This window comes from Eubalaena glacialis, chromosome 2 (assembly GCF_028564815.1).
Source record: "Eubalaena glacialis isolate mEubGla1 chromosome 2, mEubGla1.1.hap2.+ XY, whole genome shotgun sequence".
In the NCBI taxonomy this organism is placed as follows: Eukaryota; Metazoa; Chordata; class Mammalia; order Artiodactyla; family Balaenidae; genus Eubalaena; species Eubalaena glacialis.
In genome coordinates, this window is record NC_083717.1 from 107,595,676 (window position 1) to 107,616,431 (window position 20,756).

The 20,756-nt window shown below is 48.1% G+C and overlaps 3 protein-coding genes across 7 annotated transcripts; 2 read left to right on the forward strand and 1 right to left on the reverse strand.

Annotated features, from left to right (window-relative positions):
* The first annotated feature begins 23 nt into the window (after window positions 1–23).
* On the forward strand, window positions 24–4,561 carry SERINC4 (serine incorporator 4). Its single transcript, XM_061181451.1, is given in 13 exon segments — window positions 24–126; window positions 617–793; window positions 966–1,141; window positions 1,609–1,691; window positions 1,820–1,913; window positions 2,170–2,381; window positions 2,567–2,662; window positions 2,767–2,892; window positions 3,300–3,373; window positions 3,807–3,852; window positions 3,994–4,147; window positions 4,341–4,440; window positions 4,442–4,561. Coding segments are annotated over 13 exon segments (1,560 nt in total). The 5' UTR covers window position 24.
* Window positions 3,091–7,281, reverse strand: SERF2 (small EDRK-rich factor 2). Of its 4 annotated transcripts, XM_061180360.1 has the most exons (5): window positions 7,178–7,281; window positions 6,472–6,580; window positions 5,625–5,874; window positions 5,123–5,269; window positions 3,091–4,185 (listed from the first exon to the last, which is right to left on the reverse strand). In XM_061180360.1, exons 1-4 carry the CDS (start codon window positions 7,182–7,184, stop codon window positions 5,231–5,233), a joined length of 405 nt encoding a protein of 134 aa, XP_061036343.1. In that variant the 5' UTR covers window positions 7,185–7,281; the 3' UTR covers window positions 3,091–4,185; window positions 5,123–5,230. The 4 variants fall into 4 exon arrangements, with proteins under 4 accessions (XP_061036343.1, XP_061036342.1, XP_061036345.1 ...); XM_061180359.1 differs by lacking the exon at window positions 3,091–4,185 and having other exon boundaries at window positions 5,001–5,269; XM_061180362.1 differs by lacking the exon at window positions 3,091–4,185 and having other exon boundaries at window positions 5,001–5,269; window positions 5,625–5,851; window positions 7,178–7,280.
* ELL3 (elongation factor for RNA polymerase II 3) lies at window positions 6,472–19,686 on the forward strand. 2 transcript variants are annotated; one of them, XM_061180358.1, is made up of 12 exons: window positions 6,472–6,600; window positions 16,361–16,494; window positions 16,749–16,784; window positions 17,129–17,241; window positions 17,382–17,583; window positions 17,673–17,752; window positions 17,885–17,960; window positions 18,144–18,327; window positions 18,408–18,450; window positions 18,577–18,748; window positions 18,979–19,023; window positions 19,100–19,686. In XM_061180358.1, the coding sequence occupies exons 2-12, from the start codon at window positions 16,363–16,365 to the stop codon at window positions 19,208–19,210; spliced, it is 1,194 nt and encodes a 397-aa protein (XP_061036341.1). In that variant the 5' UTR covers window positions 6,472–6,600; window positions 16,361–16,362; the 3' UTR covers window positions 19,211–19,686. The 2 variants fall into 2 exon arrangements, with proteins under 2 accessions (XP_061036341.1, XP_061036340.1); XM_061180357.1 differs by lacking the exon at window positions 6,472–6,600 and having other exon boundaries at window positions 16,291–16,494.
* Window positions 19,687–20,756: the final 1,070 nt, after the last annotated feature.

Genomic DNA, 20,756 nt, shown 5'->3' on the forward strand with positions numbered 1-20,756 from the left:
CTGGGCCTAATCCCTGGGATAAGGATGGTGGGTGCAAAGGCGGTCACAAGCCCCAGCACCTCCCTCCGCCTGGCACAGCAATGCAGTGGAGTCTGCAGTGTCATAGTGAGTCTTCCCTTCTATCAGGTGAGAGGGTACTTGGGCAGAGAGCTCCCTGGAGCAAGCGCTATCTGAAAAAGTGGAAGGGAATGGTGGCTGAAGCTGGGGAGGAAAACCCATGGGAGCTGATAAAGATGATAGGCCTTCCTTTCACTTCTGAGGCCCTTCTGCTTCTTTGCCTCTAAGACTACTGATCACTAAACCTCTCCTCCCATGTACCCGGTACTGGATGTTTAGATCCTGGGAAAGATTAGAGGCCAGATGTGACTTAGGCTTTTAGAAAGTTCTGCTCAAGCCTGCAGTTAAGCTCTTATGATGAAAGCTCTACTTGATGTCAGTGGAAGGCAATCCTAAATAGCTTGGAACCGGACAGTCTGAGAATTCCTGAGTGAAAGGAGAGAAGAGAAGGGAGGGGGAAATTTTGGAATTCAGCCTCTTGGGTTAACCTCACATGTACATTAATGTAAGCCTTTCCTCAGCAAATCACCTTGCTGCCCTGCATCTGCTCTACCCTCAGGTGTTCTGCTGTGGGCCTGCTCCCTGTACCTGCTGCTGCCATCCTAGGTGGCCCCCTCTCACGGAGTCTCCTTGTAGCCGCCTGTTCTACATCCTCCTCCATGTGGGGACCTCAGCAGTCTGCTGCCTCCTGCTGTCAAGGATGGTAGTGGAAAGAGTCTGGGGCAAGGCACATGGGGTAAGTGGGAGGAGGTTGGGGTGCAGCAGGACAGGATAAAAGGAGAAACCCTGAGATAAACAAGAGATTCAGGTTGGAAGGGGACAAATGAGCGGACATACCCATAAGAAGAAGGTACTTCTCTATGCATGATGACTTGCCCAGCCATTTCTCACATGTACCTTCCCTCCAGATCCAGATGCCCTCAGGGCTTTGTGCCCATCTGTTTGGCCACTCTCACTGCCCAGTGCTCAGCGGCTCTGGGGCTGTATACCGAGTATGTGCAGGAACTGCCACCTTCCACCTGCTGCAGGCTGTGCTGTTGGTCGACCTCCACTCCCCCACCAGCCCGAGAGCACAGCTGCATAAGAGGTGTGTGTGTATTCTTTGGGTGGGGAGGGGATGAGGAGGGAAGTAGACATAAGCTGAGTAAAGGAAATTCCAAGATGAAGTAATAGCACTGTAAAAAGACAGAAAACAGGTTTAAGTCCCTGCTTCCACTATACTTGCTGTGTGACCACAAGCCACTTATCCTCTTTGACATTCTGGTTTCTGAAATGGAGATAACAGTGGGGTTACTATATGCAAATCTTTTGTCAACTCTAAAACATTGTCCGGATGTTTTTATTTAGGTATCTGAAAGTCAGAATTTGGAATGGGCTGTGATGGGCCTATCTCCAGCCCCTCTCACATGGGACTGGTTCCTCCCTTCCTATACTTAGTTGTCTCTTCTCTCCCTTCCTATAGTTCTGCTTTCTCCTTTGCCTTCCTCCATTGGCACTGTTCACTCTCCTTTGCCTTTTTTTCTGAGTCTGGTTTTCTCTTTCCCTCTTAACCACCTTCTGGCTCCTCAAGCTGCTGTTCCTGCTAGGTCTCTGTGCTGTTGCCTTCTGCATGCCTGATGAGCATCTCTTCCCAGGTACCTTCCATCTCATCCTGATCAGCAGAAGTAAGCTAAAAGATTTTCTAAGAAAAAAAGAGGGTAGGAAGAGGACCAGGAGTAATGATATGATCAGCTACATTTTCCCACTGGTGCCTCACTTGCAGCCTGGCATTACATTGGCATCTGTAGAGGCTTCACATTCATCCTGCTGCAGTTGGTGCTTATTACAGCCTTTGCCCATTCCTGGAACAAGAACTGGTAAGGAGGACATAACCCTAAAGGCTTCCTGAGAAGTCTGACATTACTAGACCCCGTTGGGTTGGGCAAAGGACATGACAGGTTGATGGTCCCAGAGCTTCCCACTAAGCAGTATCGAAAAGCTCAGGAATGTGAAATGACTGTGGGCCAGGTGGGATGGGTAAGTCTCACCAGTCTTCTGGAAGAGGGGGAATAGTTGATAATGGGTAAAAAGAAGAGTTGGAGCCTCAAGCCATTGCCTATCTCCCACCCCTAGGCAAACAGGTGCAGCCCAAGACTGCCCCTGGTTCCTAGCTGTGCTGCTGACCACCCTAGGATTCTACAGCATGGCAGGTGTAGCAGCTGTGCTTCTGTTCCACTACTACACACACCCAGATGGCTGCCTGCTCAACAAGATGCTGCTTAGTCTGCACTTTTGTTGCTGTGGTCTCCTCTCCTTCCTCTCCATCGCTCCCTGCATCCGCCTCAGTGGATACATGCCTTGCAACATTCCAGATTTTGGGGACCTTTAGTATAGCAAATTTCATTAGCCTCCCTACCTCAGTCAATTCTCTGCTTCCCCCAAAGGGTGGGGGGACAGAAGTACAAGTGAGGGTAGAAGTAAAGGAAATTACTACCCTGTAGGCTAAAGCAAGGATTCCCATTCTCCCCAGAGCAGCTCCACTCTGGCCTTCTACAAGCCTCTGTCATTAGCTGCTCTATCATGTACCTGACATTCTCTGCGCTGTCCAGCCGTCCTCCAGAGAGTGGTAAGGACAGGACATGGATTTCCCCATGCTAAAACCTTTTTTGCTCCTGCCAAATACCTAACTCTTTGTTCTTACCACCTTTCTCTTCTGTTGCCCCTTCTCAGTAATCCTTCAAGGACAGAATCACACTCTGTGCCTGCCTGGCCTGAGTAAAATGGAACCCCAAACACCAGATACTTCTCTGGCAGTGTTGAGTGCTGGCATCATGTATGCTTGTGTGCTTTTTGCTTGATGCATAAAGGTGTCAAGGGAAAGGTGTGAGAAAAGGGAGGATGCTCAAAAGGACAGGGAACGATCGATGGTCAGGAGACTGTCTGGGACCACGGTTTATTTAAACTTTAGAGCAAGATAAGAGGAAAGCTCCCCATGAACAAAAACAACTTCTAAGAATAGCACTTGTCAGATGATCTGTATGAGATGAAGGGGGTAGGGGAAATGACTTGAGAATTTTTAAATGTATAAAGACTTCAGGGCCCTCACATGAAAACATTTCTAAATCTCTGGCGGAAAAGGGCTCCAGGAGCGCAGTACCCTCCTGAGAGTTACTAATATGGACCAACCAGCTAGCAGTAAATGCCCTCAGGCAATCCTCCTGCTATTTGACTGGACCAGCTTGAGAACCAACTCTTCCTTCTCAGCAATGAGGCTTCCTACCTTGCTGAGGTATTTGGGCCCTTGTGGATTGTCAAGGTTTACAGCTGTGAGATCCAGGTGAGGATGGAGAGCTCAATATCCCCAATACCCCTCCCCCCTCACACATAGTCACAGACACACACAAATCCTATCAACCTCTACCCAGAATGCTCAGATTCTAGCTGCTATTACCTTTTATTGAGTACCCACAATGTGCTAGGTACTGTGCTAGATACTTTACATACATAATCTCATTTAATTTAATCCTCACAACAACCCTGTGAGGTAGGTATTTGCTCCATTTTACAAATGGAGAAATTGAGGCACAGAGGTTAAACATCTTACCAAAGTTCCCATAGCCAGTTGTATACTGAGGCTAGAATTTGAACCCAGGTGTGCCTCCATTTTTACACCACACCAATCTTTTCAAAGAAGAGGAGTTTCCTATACTGTTACCCAGACATTCTTTTTAAAGTCATTCCAAAACATGCTGCCTTTTGTTTTACAAAAGCCCTCACTCTGTTTCTGCTGCCCTGAAACAGTGGAGCCAGAGGAAGGTGAGTGTCAAGTGAGGATCCGTAAGTGTAGATTTCTGCAGAGTGCCAAAGAGCCCTCAAGTGCCGTCACAAAAGAAGATGGGGGAGGAGGGAAGAGGTGTTTCAGCAGCACTGCTGCCAGCAGTCCTTTCCTCTCTCCAGCGCAAAGAGGTGGGGCTGCCAGGCCAGCTAACCAAGAGACAGCTCCAGCTCCTCCAGTGCAAGCCCAGCAGCTCTCCTATAGCTATTCTGGCTTCCACTTCGTCTTCTTCCTTGCATCACTCTATGTCATGGTTACCCTCACCAACTGGTTCAGGTAGGATGGAGGCGGGCCTGGGACACTCTTCTGAAAACCTAGTTGTTTTAGGGAAAGAGCAATTCAAAGCCAGGCCTGAGTTCTCAGGACACACACTGGGTCTACCATATACCATACTCTTCAGTGGGGCGGTAGGACAGATCTAAAAGTCCAGGCCCTGCAGATTCTCTAACCAGAGACTTTGGTTCCACAGCTATGAGGGAGCGGAACTGGAAAAGACTTTCACCACAGGTAGCTGGACTACCTTCTGGGTCAAGGTTGCCTCATGCTGGGCCTGTGTACTCCTCTATCTGGGGCTTGCTACTGGCACCATTCTGTTGGTCCCCAACCCAAGATCCCCAGCCTCCTCTTCAGGCGACACTGTCATCGCGTCAGTATTGCCAGATAACAAATATCCAGTCTAGGTACTTTTAACAAACTGGGGTTCCCTTCAAGTTGTACCCCTAGTCTTGACTCACAGGAGCTGTCCAGCCCAACAAATACCTCAAGGACATAATGGGTAGTTACCTCCCTTTAGACTGAAGTCAGTAGTATGTCTGACTTGAAAAAAGTGGCCATACACACCCTAATGCCCTGGGCAGAGTATCTGACTCGCTGGAGCTACCGTTACGTATTCACCCCAGCTCAAGAGCCTGACTCCCAAGTCAGCAGCTCAGGAACCAGCAGACAGTGCAGCACCAGCTCCTTCCTGGCTCTCATGGTGGAGATGGGGGCAGGGAAAGACCAACAGGGACTGAAGACTTACTTGGCTCTGCCCTTGGAGATAAAAAGGAAAATAAGGAATTCAGCCCTGGGTACAGGAATTTAAGAAGCCCAGAACCCTAGAACAAACCAGGACACAGGAAGAAAGGAGCACAGAGATTACCCTAGGTTTTAATCCTGATGTTGGGGTCAAAGGAAATGGGACGACAAAAACCACCCTCACATGAGGAATGACAGAACAGAAGAGAACGTGACCACTTGAGAGCAGCTAACCATGGGAAGTCAGTGAGCAGCAGGATCTGGGCCAACTTCCAAGCAGGCAAACAAACTGAGGAAGGATGAGGAAGAGGGGCATAAATTTAGGTCTTGCAGCCTTCCTTCTTAGGACCTCAACTCCATCCGTAGGATGATGTTCAGGGTCTGAGTGGGGGACAAAAAAAAAATCACAGAAAAGAAGTCCCTAAGGCTCTTAGAGGATTTCTCTACCACATACCCAGAATACCTGTTTGTTGCAGTACAAAAAAGAATTTTTTCCTGTGATGTTTCACTTAGTCTACATATCCACATCCTTTCAGAGTCTGAAGTTCTCTCCCCTCTTGGTGGGAAAGGGCAGCCATTCCTCCATCCCCATCCCCCCAAATCCCCAGTCAAACCAGGCGCTCAAGGAATTACAAAGCTACTTTTAATACTTTGGGGTGAGCCCCACAGGAATAAAAAACACTGGGAAGGGGTAACCCCCTCACCCCCAGGAGTGGCCCAGGGGCAGAGAGGCTACCTGAGGGGAAGGAAGCACAAAAGGGACTCGCTGCAGACTCAGGGCAAAGGGAATGCCATCGGTGCTGGGACCTGTGAGCACTACAGGAGAAAACGCGAGCGTGGTGGGACTGGCTCCAGGCACACAGGCGAAGGGCAAGAGGGTTGGACACGAAGCCACAAAGCTACTTGGGTTCCTCCTTCTTCTCGTTTGCCTTTTTCTGCTTCTGCTGCATGATCTCCGAGTCCCTGGGGGTAGAGATGATGGGGCACTGGGAGGTACCAGAGGGCAAAAAGGACAAGATGCAGGGGGATGAAGGGCACAAAGGATAAGATGGAAGTGGATGGGACAAAATTCAGCATGTGGCTGCTGTATTCCCACCCTAGGAGAACAAGAGGAAGAGAGCTGAGGCTCAAAAGGCAATCAGTCTCTATCTGGCTATTGCCCAAGGGGTCAGAAGTCTGGCCACACAGGCCCAAGGCTATTCCGCGCTGAGTACCACACCCAGCAACACCAGTGAGAAGGCTGGGAGAAGGGAGAACAAATGAACAGCAAGGAGGGCCAAAAGTACTGGGCTGTCATAACCACTACTGCATTTGAAATGTGAAGCTCCCTGCCCTTGCCCTTAAGGTCAGACCCGGGGGCACTCAGAAATCAGACAGAGGGCAGCACCCGCCCCAGTCCCTTCCTATAAGGCTGTGAGCTAACAATTTAGAGGGTGAGAGGAATAAAACCCTAGAGGAAACAATGCACTCTGCCCCTCACGCCTAGTCCAGATGTAAGCTCTGAGCTAACTCTCTTTCCAGGTACAACCCTTGGTCTAAACCCAGGTCTCACCCCACCCCTCCCCTCCCCTCCCTGGGGCTACCTCTGCTTGCGGGCGGCAGCAGAAAGCCCGTCATCTCGGCGCTTTCCCTTAACCGAGTCGCTCTGCTTTTTCATATTCTTCTGGCGGGCGAGCTCGCGCTGGTTACCGCCTAGAGAAAGAAGATAAAAGGTGAGACGCGAGGGCCTTTCTGGCCACACACCGGCGACCCTCTCCCCTCACCGGACACTCGTAGGGTCCAACACTTCATTGCCGGGGCGCCGACACCGGCCCTTTTCGGGGCCTAGGCTGCAGATTGGGCGGAGGGGGGAGCTGCCACGGGGCAGGTCAAGTGGGGAGTGGACGGAGGACGGTCCTGAGGAGCCTGCTAGAAGCGTGCTTCAAATTTCGGGGCAGCATGAGGGCCCAGACAGGGGGTGGCGGTTATGTGTAGACAGTCTGGGTCTCTGTGGGGGATGGGCAGGGATCTGGAATGGGGGGCTCTGGGTCTATCACAGGAGCGCAGGGTTTCTTCCCACACCGCAGAGCGTCGGGGAGGGCCTTTGCCTGACGAGGTGGGGAGGTTCTCAAGAAGTGTCTCGGTGGGCAAAGGGTCGATTTCCGGGCTCCAAGTGTGAGGGTCGCTAAACAGCGCTCCTAGAGAAAGGTCTCGTTGGGGTAGCCAAGACGAGGTCAATGCCGAGGTTCGGCAGTCGTGTTTAGGATGGAAAAGGAGAAAAGGGCAAGAGGAGGGGGTCTCAGTGCTCACGGGTCATGGCGACGGCAGCGGCTCCGGCCTGCCTCCGTTGCGTCCCCTCGTTCAGTACGACGTTGCAGACCCCGCCCCTTTCTCGAAGCGTAACGAAGTTGTCTTTTCCTCCCCGCCCCTTCGAGCCCGGGAGCCGATTCCCATTGGACAGGAAGAAACACGTGGGGTCCGCGAGCCACGCTGGAGGTCGGGCGGATAAGGGGCGGAGGTTCGCAGGCCGAGCGCGCTGCGTGGGGCGGGGCTTTCCGAGCAAGCCGTTAGGTCGGGAGGGGAGAAAGTAGGCCAGGTCACGTGGGCAGAGTGGGGTGGGGGAAGGGGTGCGGGTGGCGATGTGGCGCTCCCGCGGGTTTGGGCACGTGACCTGGCAGAGTGCCCGCATATGGGGACGGTTTGGGACACGGACAGACTCACTAAGAGGGAACGTAGGGGGAACAGAGGGCTGGGGGTTCGTGGGGGCTGAAATGGTCCGGCCGGTGCTCTGTTACCAAGACTCTGGGACTAAACTTGCCCCTGTTACCTAGGATTCCCCCCCCCCCAACCAACCACCTGTTTGGACACTTGAGTTTGCATACTATGTAAAATCGTGTACAAACGCAACTTCAGAAATCGCTTTCTAACCACATTGTTCCCCCGTCCCAAACTCCTCCAGTATAGAAATTCGCATCCACATCCCATATGTCCTAAAACTTTGGTCCTGTTCATAACCCCATAGAAGCTTCAAATATGTAGCTTGGAAGTATTGGAGGACCCCAAAATCACGGACTATGGAGTTGGATCAGGGACTAAGAGATTGGAAAATCCACATGCTATGTCCATTTCTCCCTCTGGCATTTCCCCACTGTACTGTACTATCTCCACCATCTCCACCAACCACACCTGGTTTGTAATTCGTAATTGAATAGGGCGGGAAGCTTAGATTTCCCACTAAAATCGCTCTCATTCCCAGTTTCACTAATCTGTGTACAAGACTCCCCACCAGTCCCAAGGAATTCACAGGATAAAGGAGAAATGCTTAGGAAATCTCACAGGAAAGGACTGGTTGTAAATTTTAACTTCTGATTCTCTTCAGCTAGTGCCCACATCAGAACCAAGCTGAGGCTGGCACTTAAGACTGGCTTCTTTCTCAACATAGAGCTGAGGGAAGACAATAAACCTCATTCACTACCATCCTCACAATTTTTGCCATACCCAGGTATCACTTGAACTACTACTATTTATTACTTTAAAAATTTTTACCAGGGTTGGTTTTTTTTTTTTTTTTTGGCTGTGCTGTGTGGCTTGTGGGGATCTCAGTTCCCCCACCAGGGATTGAACCTGGGCCTCCGCAGTGAAAACACCAAATCCTAACCACTAAACCACGAGGGAACTCCCTGTATCAGTTTCAAATGAAGGATATAACCCAAACTTCATATTCCTTTAGTAAATTTTAAATCAGTATCACCTGCCCACAAAGAGAAAGTAACTATAAAAGGAAATACAATGGAAAGGAAATATATTATTAAATTCTACCAAAATAACATCACTGTCAAAGCTACTGAACCTGGGGCCTGCCCTCTCTTTCTCAGAGAGAGAAATTAACAAGTGTTATAGAGGTAATAAGGCATAAGTCTTCCAAACTGAAGCTTTTTCTTGACGTCATCAGAATATTGAAAAGCATTTAATTTTTATACTTGCAGTGTTACTTACTGCTATGTCTCTATACTATTAAAATTACTTCTTATATCACCAGTAGCATATATCCCACCCTTTGGTACATACCAAATGTAATAGATCAACATTGGTGGCACACATAACAATGTGCAAATTCTGACTCTGCCACTTACTGGATTTGATTTTGGACAATCATTTTTTCCATGCTTCAATTCCTTTATATGAAAAATGGGAATAATATCTACCCCTTAGTGTTGTGGAAAAGATTAATATAGATAACTTAATATAAAGGACTTGGCCCATAATAGGCACTTGGTTAATGTCCTCTCCATCTCCCTTCGGCAAGTCCTAAAACCTCCTCTTCCTTCTCCAAATTCCTCTAACTCCTGAGTAGTAGCCAGTCTCTGAAATGGCCCCTAATGATCCCTCCCTTCTGGTATTCACATCCTTGTGTAATCGTCTCCCACACTAAATCAGGGTTGGTCTATGTGACCAATAGAATATGGCAGAAGTGATGGTATATCACTTCTGATGCTAAAAGACATTGCAGCTTCTGCTTTCCTTTCTGTCTTGGATCACTGGCTCAGGGAGAGCCAGCTGCCATGTCAGGAGGAGAGGCCCATGTGGTGAAGAACTGTGGCCACTGGCCAACAGCCAGAGGGCAGAGAAAATACCTCCACTTTAATTTAGCACGAGGTTGAGAGTTAGGGACCCAAGGCTCTGAGAGAAGGAGGTGAGGCAGGATTTAGGGACCCCACATATAAAGTGAGAAGATGAGGAAACTGGACTTCAAGGGTGGGGACAGCATCTGCAGACCTATAGCAACAGACTGACCACAGTTCACAAAAAGAATTTGGACTATCTGGCTTCCTAGCCCCCAGGTTCCAATGGGTCCCCTTGCATATAGAGAGACTATAGAACCAGCCCCATGGAGAAAACTGAGCTAGCCAGGGATGAGTGAAATAGTGCAGGATGAGGAAGCAAGTTCCCTTTTGGCACCTGCTACCTCTTTATCAACTCCAGCTGCTCAGGTGGGTGAGAGAGTGGAAAAACCCTGTAACCAGTTTCCTCTTATTAACTCACCCCACTCTACCCCCATGCTCAAGAGTCTACTTCCAATCCTAACAGAACCTAGGCTGGTTGCCACACCTCCCTCCAGTCTAACTTTTCCAGGAATTGCCAAAGAAATCACTCATTCTTTCAACAAATATTCATTGTGTTATGCACCAACAATGTACCAACTACTGTATTAGTCATTAGGTATACAGTGATGAACAGAACATGTATATCGCCATACTCATGGAACATATAGTGTAGAGAAGAAGAAACAGCTCTCTCTATATATATAATACATATATAGGTATTTCTGTGTGTGTGTGTGTATATATATATATATGCAAATCAATTGTGATAATTGCTTTGAAAGAAATGAACAGATTTTACACAAGGATGATATTCAAAAGAGTTAACAGGGCACACAGCATAAGCACCTATACATCAAAATAGATGTCAGTTTAATCTGAATAAAGACTATCTGTGAACAATTTTTCTATCTCTCCTGGTAAGAAATCGTACTACTGCTCGTTCTGTGAAGGGAGTATATCTGTAGACCCTAACTTTGATTAGGGAAGTGAAGCAAGTGATAACTGAGCTGAGACAAAAGGAGGAGGATTTAGCCAGGGCACGGGGTGGGGGGAGGCGGGGGAGAACATTTTAGGAGAGGAAACAGCATGTGTGAAGGCCCTAAGGTCCTGCTCCCTCAGGCCATCCCATCAGGAGCCACAAGGTTAGTGGATAGGTAACAGGCTGGATAGGTAGGTAGTAGGAGAGTCACTAATGCCTAGTGAGCATGGTATGAAACTAGGTCAGGAAGAAGGGAGGGTAGTGATATGATCTGAGTCACTACTGCTAATACCACTACTCGCTAACATTGAGCGCTTATTAAGTATATTAAGTTTACTTTTCTTATTTGGGCCTTACAATGACCTTTTGAGGTGTCATTATTCCCTTTCTACCTATTTAGAAACTTTGGCACAGGCAGGTTCAATAACTTTCCCAAGGAAGCACAGGTAATAAAGTGTGGGGCTGAGAGTTTAACCCAGTCCCTGCTCTTCAGCAGCAAGATGTAAATTTTGAAGAGATCACTCCGTGGAAGGAAAGTGGATTAGAGCAGGTAAATGGAAATGGGGAGACCAGTCAGGAGGCTATCACAGACATCCAGGATGCTAGGCCTAATTGGGTAACAGATAATTGAAATGCAGTTCAGACCAATTTGGGCAAAAGGGGGAATTTGTTGGCTTACATAACCAAACTGGGGCATGGGCTGGGGTGTGAATGACTAAAACCGATGACAGGGGGATGCCTCCCCATCTCTTTGCTTTATTTTCTCAGATCCAGATCCCTTGACATGATAGGAAATGGCCACCAATGGTCCCTGCCCTCACATATCACAGTGTGTCCAAGAGAGAGGGTCTGAGTCTCTTCCTTTAAATTTAGTTTTTAAAACCCCAGGACAGGGCTCTGATGGTTTAGGTGCCTACCTTTGTGGTGAGGAGGTGGTGTGGGGCAGGATATAATGAGAGCAGCCCCCACCAGAACCATATGGATAGTATGGGGAAGGAACAGGTTTATCAAAGAAAGGGAGTTTGTTCCCCAGAAAAGGAGGATGCTAGACAGATCAAACAAAAGATGTCCATTACATCAGGGAACAGAAGATAGCCACTTGGACCAACATGGTGGCAGCAGAAATGGCAAAAGTGTGCAGCTTCAAAATATATTTTGGGTATTCAGTTAGAGAGGAAGATACTATTGATTTCTGGGTTCTTCATCAAATATTAAGCATACACCTATTAAGTGCCAGACACTTCTAGGTAGTGGGTATACAGTGGTGAACAAAACTGACATGGTCTCTGACCTCATGAAGTTAACACTTTAGTGGAGGAGACTTACAATTCACAAGTAGCCAAACCAAACAGTATGAAGTTACAACTTGTGTTAAGTGTTAAAAGAAAAACAAAATTGCAAGGACAAAGAATAATGGGAGAGACCCACTTCTGTGGTGACTTTTTTCGTTCTGGCCACGCAACGCAGCTCATGGGATCTTAGTTCCCCGACCAGGGATCAAACCCAGGCCCTTGGCAGTGATAGCATGGAGTCCTAACCACTGGACCACCAGGGAATTCCCTGTGGTGAGTTTTAAACTGAGGCCTGTAGGAAAAGTAGAAGAAGGCTCCAGCAGTGCAGTTGAATTCCAAACATTTCTAACATCCCTCCTTTAACAAAGAAGAGCAATACAGTTTTAGGAAATTCTTTCCCTCCCTATATTCCAAGAGTGGTCCTGAATGGCTAAGTCAATCAAAGTAAACTCATCACTCTTAGCATTACTGGCTCAGGATTGCCTAAACCATGCATGATATTCACCTTGTGACAGTTATAGGTTTAGGAGTTAGCATATGACCTAAATTGGCCTTATCAGACCAAAGGGAAGGACTTTTGTTCCATTGTGGAGACAGACAGTGCTCTCTCCCACTGACTTGAATAAGGATTCACATAACTCTTACTGCTTTTGGCTTCTATGACCTTGAAGGACAAGCCTTAGGTTGAAGCAAAGTGAGTGGCAGGAGGAAACTTGGTCCTTGATGATGCTCTTGGGCCACTGAATACATCAACTGTAATATTTGTTCTCTCTCTGAGCTTCCTGCTATGAGAACCACCATACGTATTTGTTTTTTGTGTAAGCTGCCTTGAGTCAGATTTCTGTAACTTCTGCCAGATACATTTTAAGCAATACACAGACAATAGAAATAGCATATGCCAAGGCCCTGAGATGGGAAAAAGCTTGAATAATTAGAGAAATTACAGGGATCACATAATGAAATGATCCAGTAAGATTATCTTAAAGTGCAACCAGCCCTCTCCATGCATATTAAGCTTCTAGTCAGATTTTAGTGCCTTGCTTGTAGAGATGAGTAGATAGCTGAGGATCAGCAAGCACTGGAGAAAACACTTTTAACATAAAAATAGGCCAAAACAAAACAGAAACAGAAAATAAGGTCTTAGAGGATCAGAAACAATTCCAGAAACAAAAGAAAGTGGGAGGGGGACTATAATTAGTACCCTTAGAAATGAAGAGGATATTGAACAAAAACAGGGGAGCTATAAAAAACAAACATTCAGAGAATAATAAAGAACTCTTGGAAATTAAAAATACGATAAAAGCATTGGAAGATAAAACTTGAAGAAATAGTCAAGAAAATTGGGCAAAAAGATAGTGATGGAGAGGAAAAAATTTTTAAATTAGGCAATCAGTTCAGGAGGTCCAACATCTGTATTATATGAGTTTCAGAATGAGAGGAAAGAATGAGAGGGGGCCCACTGAGTGCCCAGCACAAAGAATAAGAAAAGATCGATGCCACAACATACTAGAACACTGGAGTCAAAGAGAAGATCCTAAAGGTTTCTGAGATACAAAATAGGTCACATACAAAGGATGAAGAATCAGAATGACTTCAGACTTGTCAGCAGCAACACTGGAATCCAAAAGACAGTGAGTGATGTCATCAAATATCTGAAGAAAAATAACAACCAAATTTTGTTTACCCAGCCAAGCTATCAATTAAGTAGAATAGAATAAAGACACACAGTTTCAAAGGACTTATCTACCATGCACCCTTTCCAGGAAGCTATTGGAGATGTACTCCACCAAAATGAGGGGGTAAGTCAAGGAAAAAAGTAGTAGAATTCAGGAAAAAAGGGCATCCAATATAGGAGATAAGGAAATCCCCAGGCTGTTTGAAGGGAGACCCCAGGATGATAACTTTGCAGCAGGCTTAGAGAAGCAACTATTTCAGAGTGGAACAGGAGAATGAAAGGGTCTGGAGGTATATATCTAAGGAAAAAAATGGAAATTTATAAAACTGATAAGTTTTATAACTGATAAAATTGATAATATAACTGATTATATTTGAATATATGAGGAGGAAATTTCCACTTCTAGAGGAGCATATTAGAATTAATTGATATAAAAAAAATTAATTGATAATAAGTACATACAGGGGCTTCCCTGGTGGTGCAGTGGTTAAGAATTCGCCTGCCAATGCAGGGGACACGGGTTCGAGCCCTGGTCCCGGAAGATCCCACATGCCGCAGAGCAGCTGGGCCCGTGAGCCACAATTACTGAGCCTGCGCTCTAGAGCCTGCAAGCCACAACTACTGAGCCCATGTGCCACAACTACTGAAGCCCATGTGCCTAGAGCCCATGCTCTGCAACGAGAAGCCACTGCAACGAGAAGCCCGCGCACTGCAATGAAGAGTAGCCCCCACTCTCCGCAACTAGAGAAAGCCCGCGCTCAGCAACGAAGACCCAAAGCAGCCAAAAATAAAATAAATTAAATAATTTTTAAAAATAAGTACAAAAAAAAAATAATAAGTACATACACAACTAAGTAAACAAACCAAAAAAGGGATAATTATTAATATCAAGGGGGAAACATACAAGAAAGGAAATGTAAACAGTGCACTGTGTCACAGCTTGTAAATATTTACACACTCATAAAATGTAAACATTCATTATTGATCTAACAAAAGTAACATTACTACACTAGGAGGATGAAGAGAGAAAGTACATGCATATATATGGAGAGGATGGGAGAGTTAAAGTGCTCATTTTTAAGATAGAAACCAATGGCTAATATCTGACACTTAAAAAGCCAGAAATAGCATTATACTTGGAAAAAGCAATAAATGCCAGAAGAAACAGTTAAAAGAGTTTTAACTTCCTTTAAGCAGTAGAAAGCAGAAAGGAATAAGGGATAAATATTTTCCATTATGTCTTGTATGGAACTTATATGTACATATATAACTTCCATAAAGACAAATAAATACTAAATTGAAAACCCAACCATGGGGCTTCCCTGGTGGCACAGTGGTTAAGAATCCACCTGCCAAAAAAAAAAAAAAAAAGAATCCACCTGCCAATGCAGGGGACAAGGGTTTGAGCCCTGGTCCAGGAGGATCCCACATGCTGCGGACCAACTGGGCCCGTGTGCCTCAACTGCTGAGCCTGCACTCTGGAGCCCACGAGCCACAGCTGCTGAGCCTGCCTGCCGCAGCTGCTAAAGCCCGTGCGCCTAGAGCCTGTGCTCCGCAACAAGAGAAGCCACCGCAATGAGAAGCCCACGCACACCAACGAAGAGTAGCCCCCTCTCCCCGCAACTAGAGAAAGCCCACGTGAAGCAAGAAGACCCAATGCAGCCAAAAATTAATTAACTAATTTTTTTTAAAAAGTCAAATTTAGGGAGTTCCCTGGAGCTCCAGTGGTTAGGATTTGGTGCTTTCATTGCTGTGGCCTGGGTTCAATCCCTGGTGGGGGAACTAAGATCTCAGAAGCCGCGGGGTGTGGCCAAAAAATAAAAATCAACTTTATTGAGGTATAATCTACAGACATTAAAATAGATACATTTTAAGTGTGCAATTTGATGAGTTTTGACAAATGTATAGATAATTTGATTTAGGGTGAAGGGCATTAAGGTCATCTGGGATTATGCCCGTCCAGGGATTTAGCAGAGGTATCCTAGCTAGGAAAGAGAACAACACCAGGGCTCTTGGGAGACATACCCAAACAGGGACAAGTGGAGACACCAAGGGCCGACATGAGATTGGTCCTGGGGTCTCACTGCACCAGGATCTGGACCTCCAGAATGTCTGGAAACTTCATGGCACCTCTTGGTCCTCCTGAGGGAGTGAGCCTGCTCCCTTTCACACCAGTGTCCACCAATCTCAGGTGTATAGGCCAGGAAGGGAGACCTGGGACTGAGTTCTCCCTCTCCTCTGCCCTGCAACTTTCCTGCCACCAACCACGGCCCCCATCTCTGCCCATCGATGCCCATCTGCTTGCGACAGCCAAGCTTCACTGCTGCCAAAAACGGGGCCTGATTTTCTCTCCATTCATAGTTAGAAACCGGCTTCGGGTTCGCCGCAGTACGTACGGCAGGGAAAAGCAAAAGCGCTAGGCCAGGTGTTGGCGTCGGGAATCCCCCTTCGGGTCCGCCAGCCTCCGGTCCCTTGGGGCTCTTGGCGTGATGGGCTGGGCCCGCCCAGCAACCAGTCGCTGTTGCTGTCTCCCGCCCCTCTGCGTCTAAAACCCTCGAGGGGTTGCAGGTTCAGCTTCACTTAGAGACCGAAACTCTCAAGTGTTCAGGTTAGGTGGAAAAACTGAGGCAGGACTGGGGACTGGTGAGAGGTCTGAAGCTGGCTGCAGACTTTCTCCCCGGAACTGGGAGAGCACCTTCCGAAAGCCCAAAAAGCGCATGCCAATCCAAGAATAAACCGCTGGGGTCGGTGCTAACATCTGGGGGAGAGCGAAGCGCCGCCCACGCGAGCGGGAAATCCCAGAGGTGGGGCTGGCTGGGGGTGGGGTCCCGGCGGGGGGCGGGGCCTACCTGGGCTACCGGGTGTGCCAGCCTAGCCCTGCACAGCGGAGGTGGTAGTGGCCCTGGTCTGTGGCTCCCGTCCTATTTGCTCTGAACCTCGCAGCCATGGAGGGACCCCAGGAGCTTCTGAGTGGGAAGCTCCGGCTCTGCTTCACCACCGCTGCCCGGACCAGCCTCCTGCTGCTCAGGCTCAACGACGCGGCGCTGCGGGCGCTGCAAGAGTGTCAGCGGCAACAGGTACGGCCGGCCCGGGCCCCATCCTCTCCATCCCCTACCCCTCGGGAAGTAGGGCCTCAGCCGGCGACCCTGCCGAAGGGGCCTGGGGATGGGAAGCAGCATCCTCAGTCTCCGGCCTCCCCACCTCTCCAAGTGAAGCCTGCGAGGCAGGTCCCCCCACCCCACCCCCACCCCACCCCCACCCCGGGCACCCGACGCCGGATCCGGGACGCTGCTTCACCTGCTCTTAGCTCAAGTCTGTGCTCTCCCCGCAGGTTCGGCCAGTGATTGCTTTCCAAGGCAACCGAGGGGTAAGCGCGGGCCTGGGGTGTGTGGAGGTGGAGTGCAGGGAGAACAGACATGGGCTCCAGAAAGGCACCGTCAGGGCGGGAGGCTGAGGGCAGTCAAGGTCTGAGGAAGTTTCGAGAATTGAACCCCAAATGGGGCGAGGGGCTGCTGGGTTGTGGTCCCAAGAGGCTGCGGTTGAAGAGACTGTGCCGTCTTAGCCTCCTGAGGAACTCAGGCCCAGCTGCACCTGGTGTGCTAATAAGCCCCGTGGGACCCATCTTCAGGCTTAGGCTGGCTCAGGGAGGAGTGGCATTGATAGTAGGAGGAACTGACTTTCATAGAGCTTACGGTCTCCTTTCACCCACAGTATTTGAGGCTCCCAGGTCCTGGCTGGTCCTGCCTCTTTTCCTTCATAGTGTCTCAGTGTGGCCAGGAGGGCCCTGGTGGTGGCTTGGACCTTGTGTGCCAACATTTAGGCAGGTAAGGGGAATAGGTAGCAGGTAAGAAAGAGTTTGTGCAAAGTCCGGGAAGGGGATATCCAGAGGTGCTTCAAAGTTCTCCACCTTCCTGTTTTTTGTTTGTTTTTTGTTTGTTTTTTGTTTTAAACCACCTCTTTCCAGATCTGGGCCTAACCGCCTCCACTGCCTGGGTCCACTCAGGGAGCGCCTCACTATTTGGGCAGCCATGGATTCTATCCCAGCCCCATCTTCAGTTCAGGGTCACAACCTGACTGAAGATGCCAGAGATCACGAGAGCTGGCAGAACATGGGACACTATTCTGCAGGAGACACAATTTCACAGCCACAGATGGCACTAGAAGAGGTAAGGCCAGAAACTGCAGGGTGTTGGGATAAGGTGGGGCAAAGCCTGAAGCCTAGGGAGCCATGTGCCCCTACCACTTTCCCTGCCAGGTGCCAGATCCACTGGCAAGCAGCCAAGGACAGTTACTCCCAGGATCCTTGAGGGAACACATGGCGCAGTGGGAAGTGAGGTACTTGGGGGCAGGGTGGGACTAATCTGGGAAGCCCTGGTATTGTCTTCTCTAATCTCCACCCTAAATGCTGTAAAAAGGGATCTAGCCCTACCCTTGGCTTCTCTCCCATTCCCTCTTCAAATATCCTAGGAACCAGACCCATCTTCCAAACAGAGAGCCTGATCAGGTACTGCCTTCCTCTGCTAGCCAGAAACACGTGGACAAGGTAAGTTGTAATACCAAGTGTTTTTCAAAGAGAGTTGTGTCCAATGAGGCTAAAATTTAAAAATTGGGACCTTATCATTTTCATGGTCCCAGAGCTCATTATATGGAAGTAATTTTTAAGAGAAGGACAGAATAGGAGGCTTCTGGCTTACTGTTCATGTGACCAAGATATTTTCTCCAACAGAAACGTCCAGCACCTGCAGCTACTGTAAAACTAAAAGAAAAGAGGCTCAGAGCTCTGTCTCTAGCTCCAAGTCCCCTACAAGGGCTGCCTAGTCAGGAGCTACAGGAGGGAGAAGATTGGGAGCAAGAAGATAAAGATGAAGACATTAGCCCCAGGCTGGTGCACAGTCCCTCAGTTCAAGCAGGTGAGTTAATGGGAGGGTGAAACTGCCATAGTGGGGGAAAAAAAGCCTATCATCACCTTCATGTCTTGCTTCCTTCCTAGACTCTGAATCCCCAAGCCCTGAAGAGGTACCAGATTACCTCCTGTGAGTCCCCTTCCATTTCCAATTTTATCAAGCCTTGTGCATATGAGATATTAAGGTAAACTTCCTGGGAGCTGGAAGCTTTGGGGGGCAATGATATTGAAGGTGACAATACTCTGCTCCTGGCAGGCAATACAGGGCCATCCACAGTGCAGAACAGCACCATGCTTACAAGCAGGACTTTGAGACAGATTATGCTGAATACCGCACCCTGCATGCCCGTGTTGGGGCTGCAAGCCAAAGGTTCAGAGAGCTGGGAGCAGAGATGAAGAGCGCTCAGCGAGGAACTCCAGAACACAAGGTAAGGGCTGGATGGGCCCAGGCTGGCTCCTGAGCTCTACTGGCCGTAAACTCCTGGCTAACTGCCCATAATCCTGTTTGTTCAACGACCAACGTGACAAGCAAGCCAGTTTTGAGGGAAAAATTAGTCTGTATAATTTGGTAGAATGAGAAGGGAAGTTCCTTCACTCCCTAAGAGAACTGGAGCTTTTTTCTTAAGGTTAAACTTGGTGCTAACATTTTCTGTTTCAGATGCTGGAAGAAAAGATAGTCCAGGAATATAAAAAGTTCAGGAAGGTAAGACCAGGCCTGGGAATGGTAGCAAAAAGGCAGAATTGACTTTTTTTTTGACATGGATGCTTTTTCTCTGCAGCGGTACCCAGGTTACAGGGAAGAAAAGCGCCGCTGTGAGTACCTGCATCAGAAATTGTCCCACATTAAAGGTCTCATCCTGGAGTTTGAGGAAAAGAACAGGGGCAGCTGAAGATGACAGAGGGCTCTTTACCCTCTGCCCAGTGTGCTATGAAGGAACAAAGCAGCTATTAACTAGAGTACAGCTGTCTGCTCTTCTTATTGCTGAGTCCATGGTGGGAAGTAGGAGAGCTGCTCTAGGTTCTTAAGGTTTGGTTTTCATATTGCCATATTTAAATTTTTAGGGCATGGGCACAATGCCAAGACTCCACAGCTGTGCCCAGGAGACTAGGAAAAGTAGCAGAGACTTGGCTTCTCCACCTTTAGTTCAGCCAAGTTATTTTTAAATCCTGAGAAATGATACCATTTCCAGGACAAGATACCTTGAGAACATCAGAATTTACTTGGTAGCCTCCCTTAAGAAACAATGAAAACTTTTGGTAACAGAACTAAAGGAACTTGTAATACAACTGGATATAATGGGAAAGGGCTTGGGTGTTACCCATGTACTGAAAGTGAATTCTTTTACAAACATGGCTAAAAAATTAAAACTGATTGCTTCTGTGTCAAGTTTGTTTTCCTTGAATCCTCTTACCCATGGCTGTGTATATGAACCAGTTCTGGGGCTCCCTAAAAAATCAGATCCCCAGATCCCAGCCCAGGTCTTATGAATTAGAATCTCCAAGATTATGGTTAGGCATCTTTACTTTTTCAAAGCACTATGGATGACCCTGATATATATTTTGCTATGAGGCTCTATCAAATCTTGTAATTCAGTGGTCCCCAACCTTTTCGGCACCAGGGACCGGTTTCATGGAAGACAATTTTTCTACACACTGGGGCGAGGGGGGGCGGCGGTGGTTCAGGCGGTAATGCAGGCGATGGGGAGCGGCAGATGAAGCTTCGCTCACTCACCCGCCGCTCACCTCCTGCTGTGCGGCCCGGTTCCTAACAGGCCACAGACTGGCCCAGGGGTTGGGGACCCCTGTTGAAATTGGTAACTAGAGGATACAGTAGGAATAAAGCTCTCCTTTTCCAAACATGGAGGTTGAGGATCACCTGCAACTGGGGCTCCTATCTGGAATTATCCAGTAACTGAAAACTATAACTGTGGATAGGATTTGGATTGACCCACAAAAAGGAAGAGGGAAATGGTTCAGTTCGTTTGAACCAAAGATCACACCAGTCGTATCCTTTTCGTTCCTCACTGTTGCATAAGAAGTGGATGTTTCACTCACAACAAGGAATGATACTGCCTTTCCCAATTCCGCTGGAGAAGGAAGTTAATGACCACACCCTGAGCTTTGGGGGAGAGAGCTGTACCCGGCAGTGTCAGCAATTCTTGAAACAACTTGGATGGAACCCCAACCTGATGCCACACCCACACAGGGCATTTCTGGGCAGAGAATAGCCCTTGGGAGATATAAACATGCTCAGCTGCATGGCAAGGATAAACAGCAATCCATCCTTAGGGCATGGGCAGGCCAGAAACAGCCCAACAAGAAAGGTCCCTCACCTGTTCTAATCATCAGGCTAGGGTCCTGTGCAATAAACACGTGAGGATAGAGATGCAATCTGGAAAGGAATTACAGGTGATAACTGTGGACCCAGTACAGTAC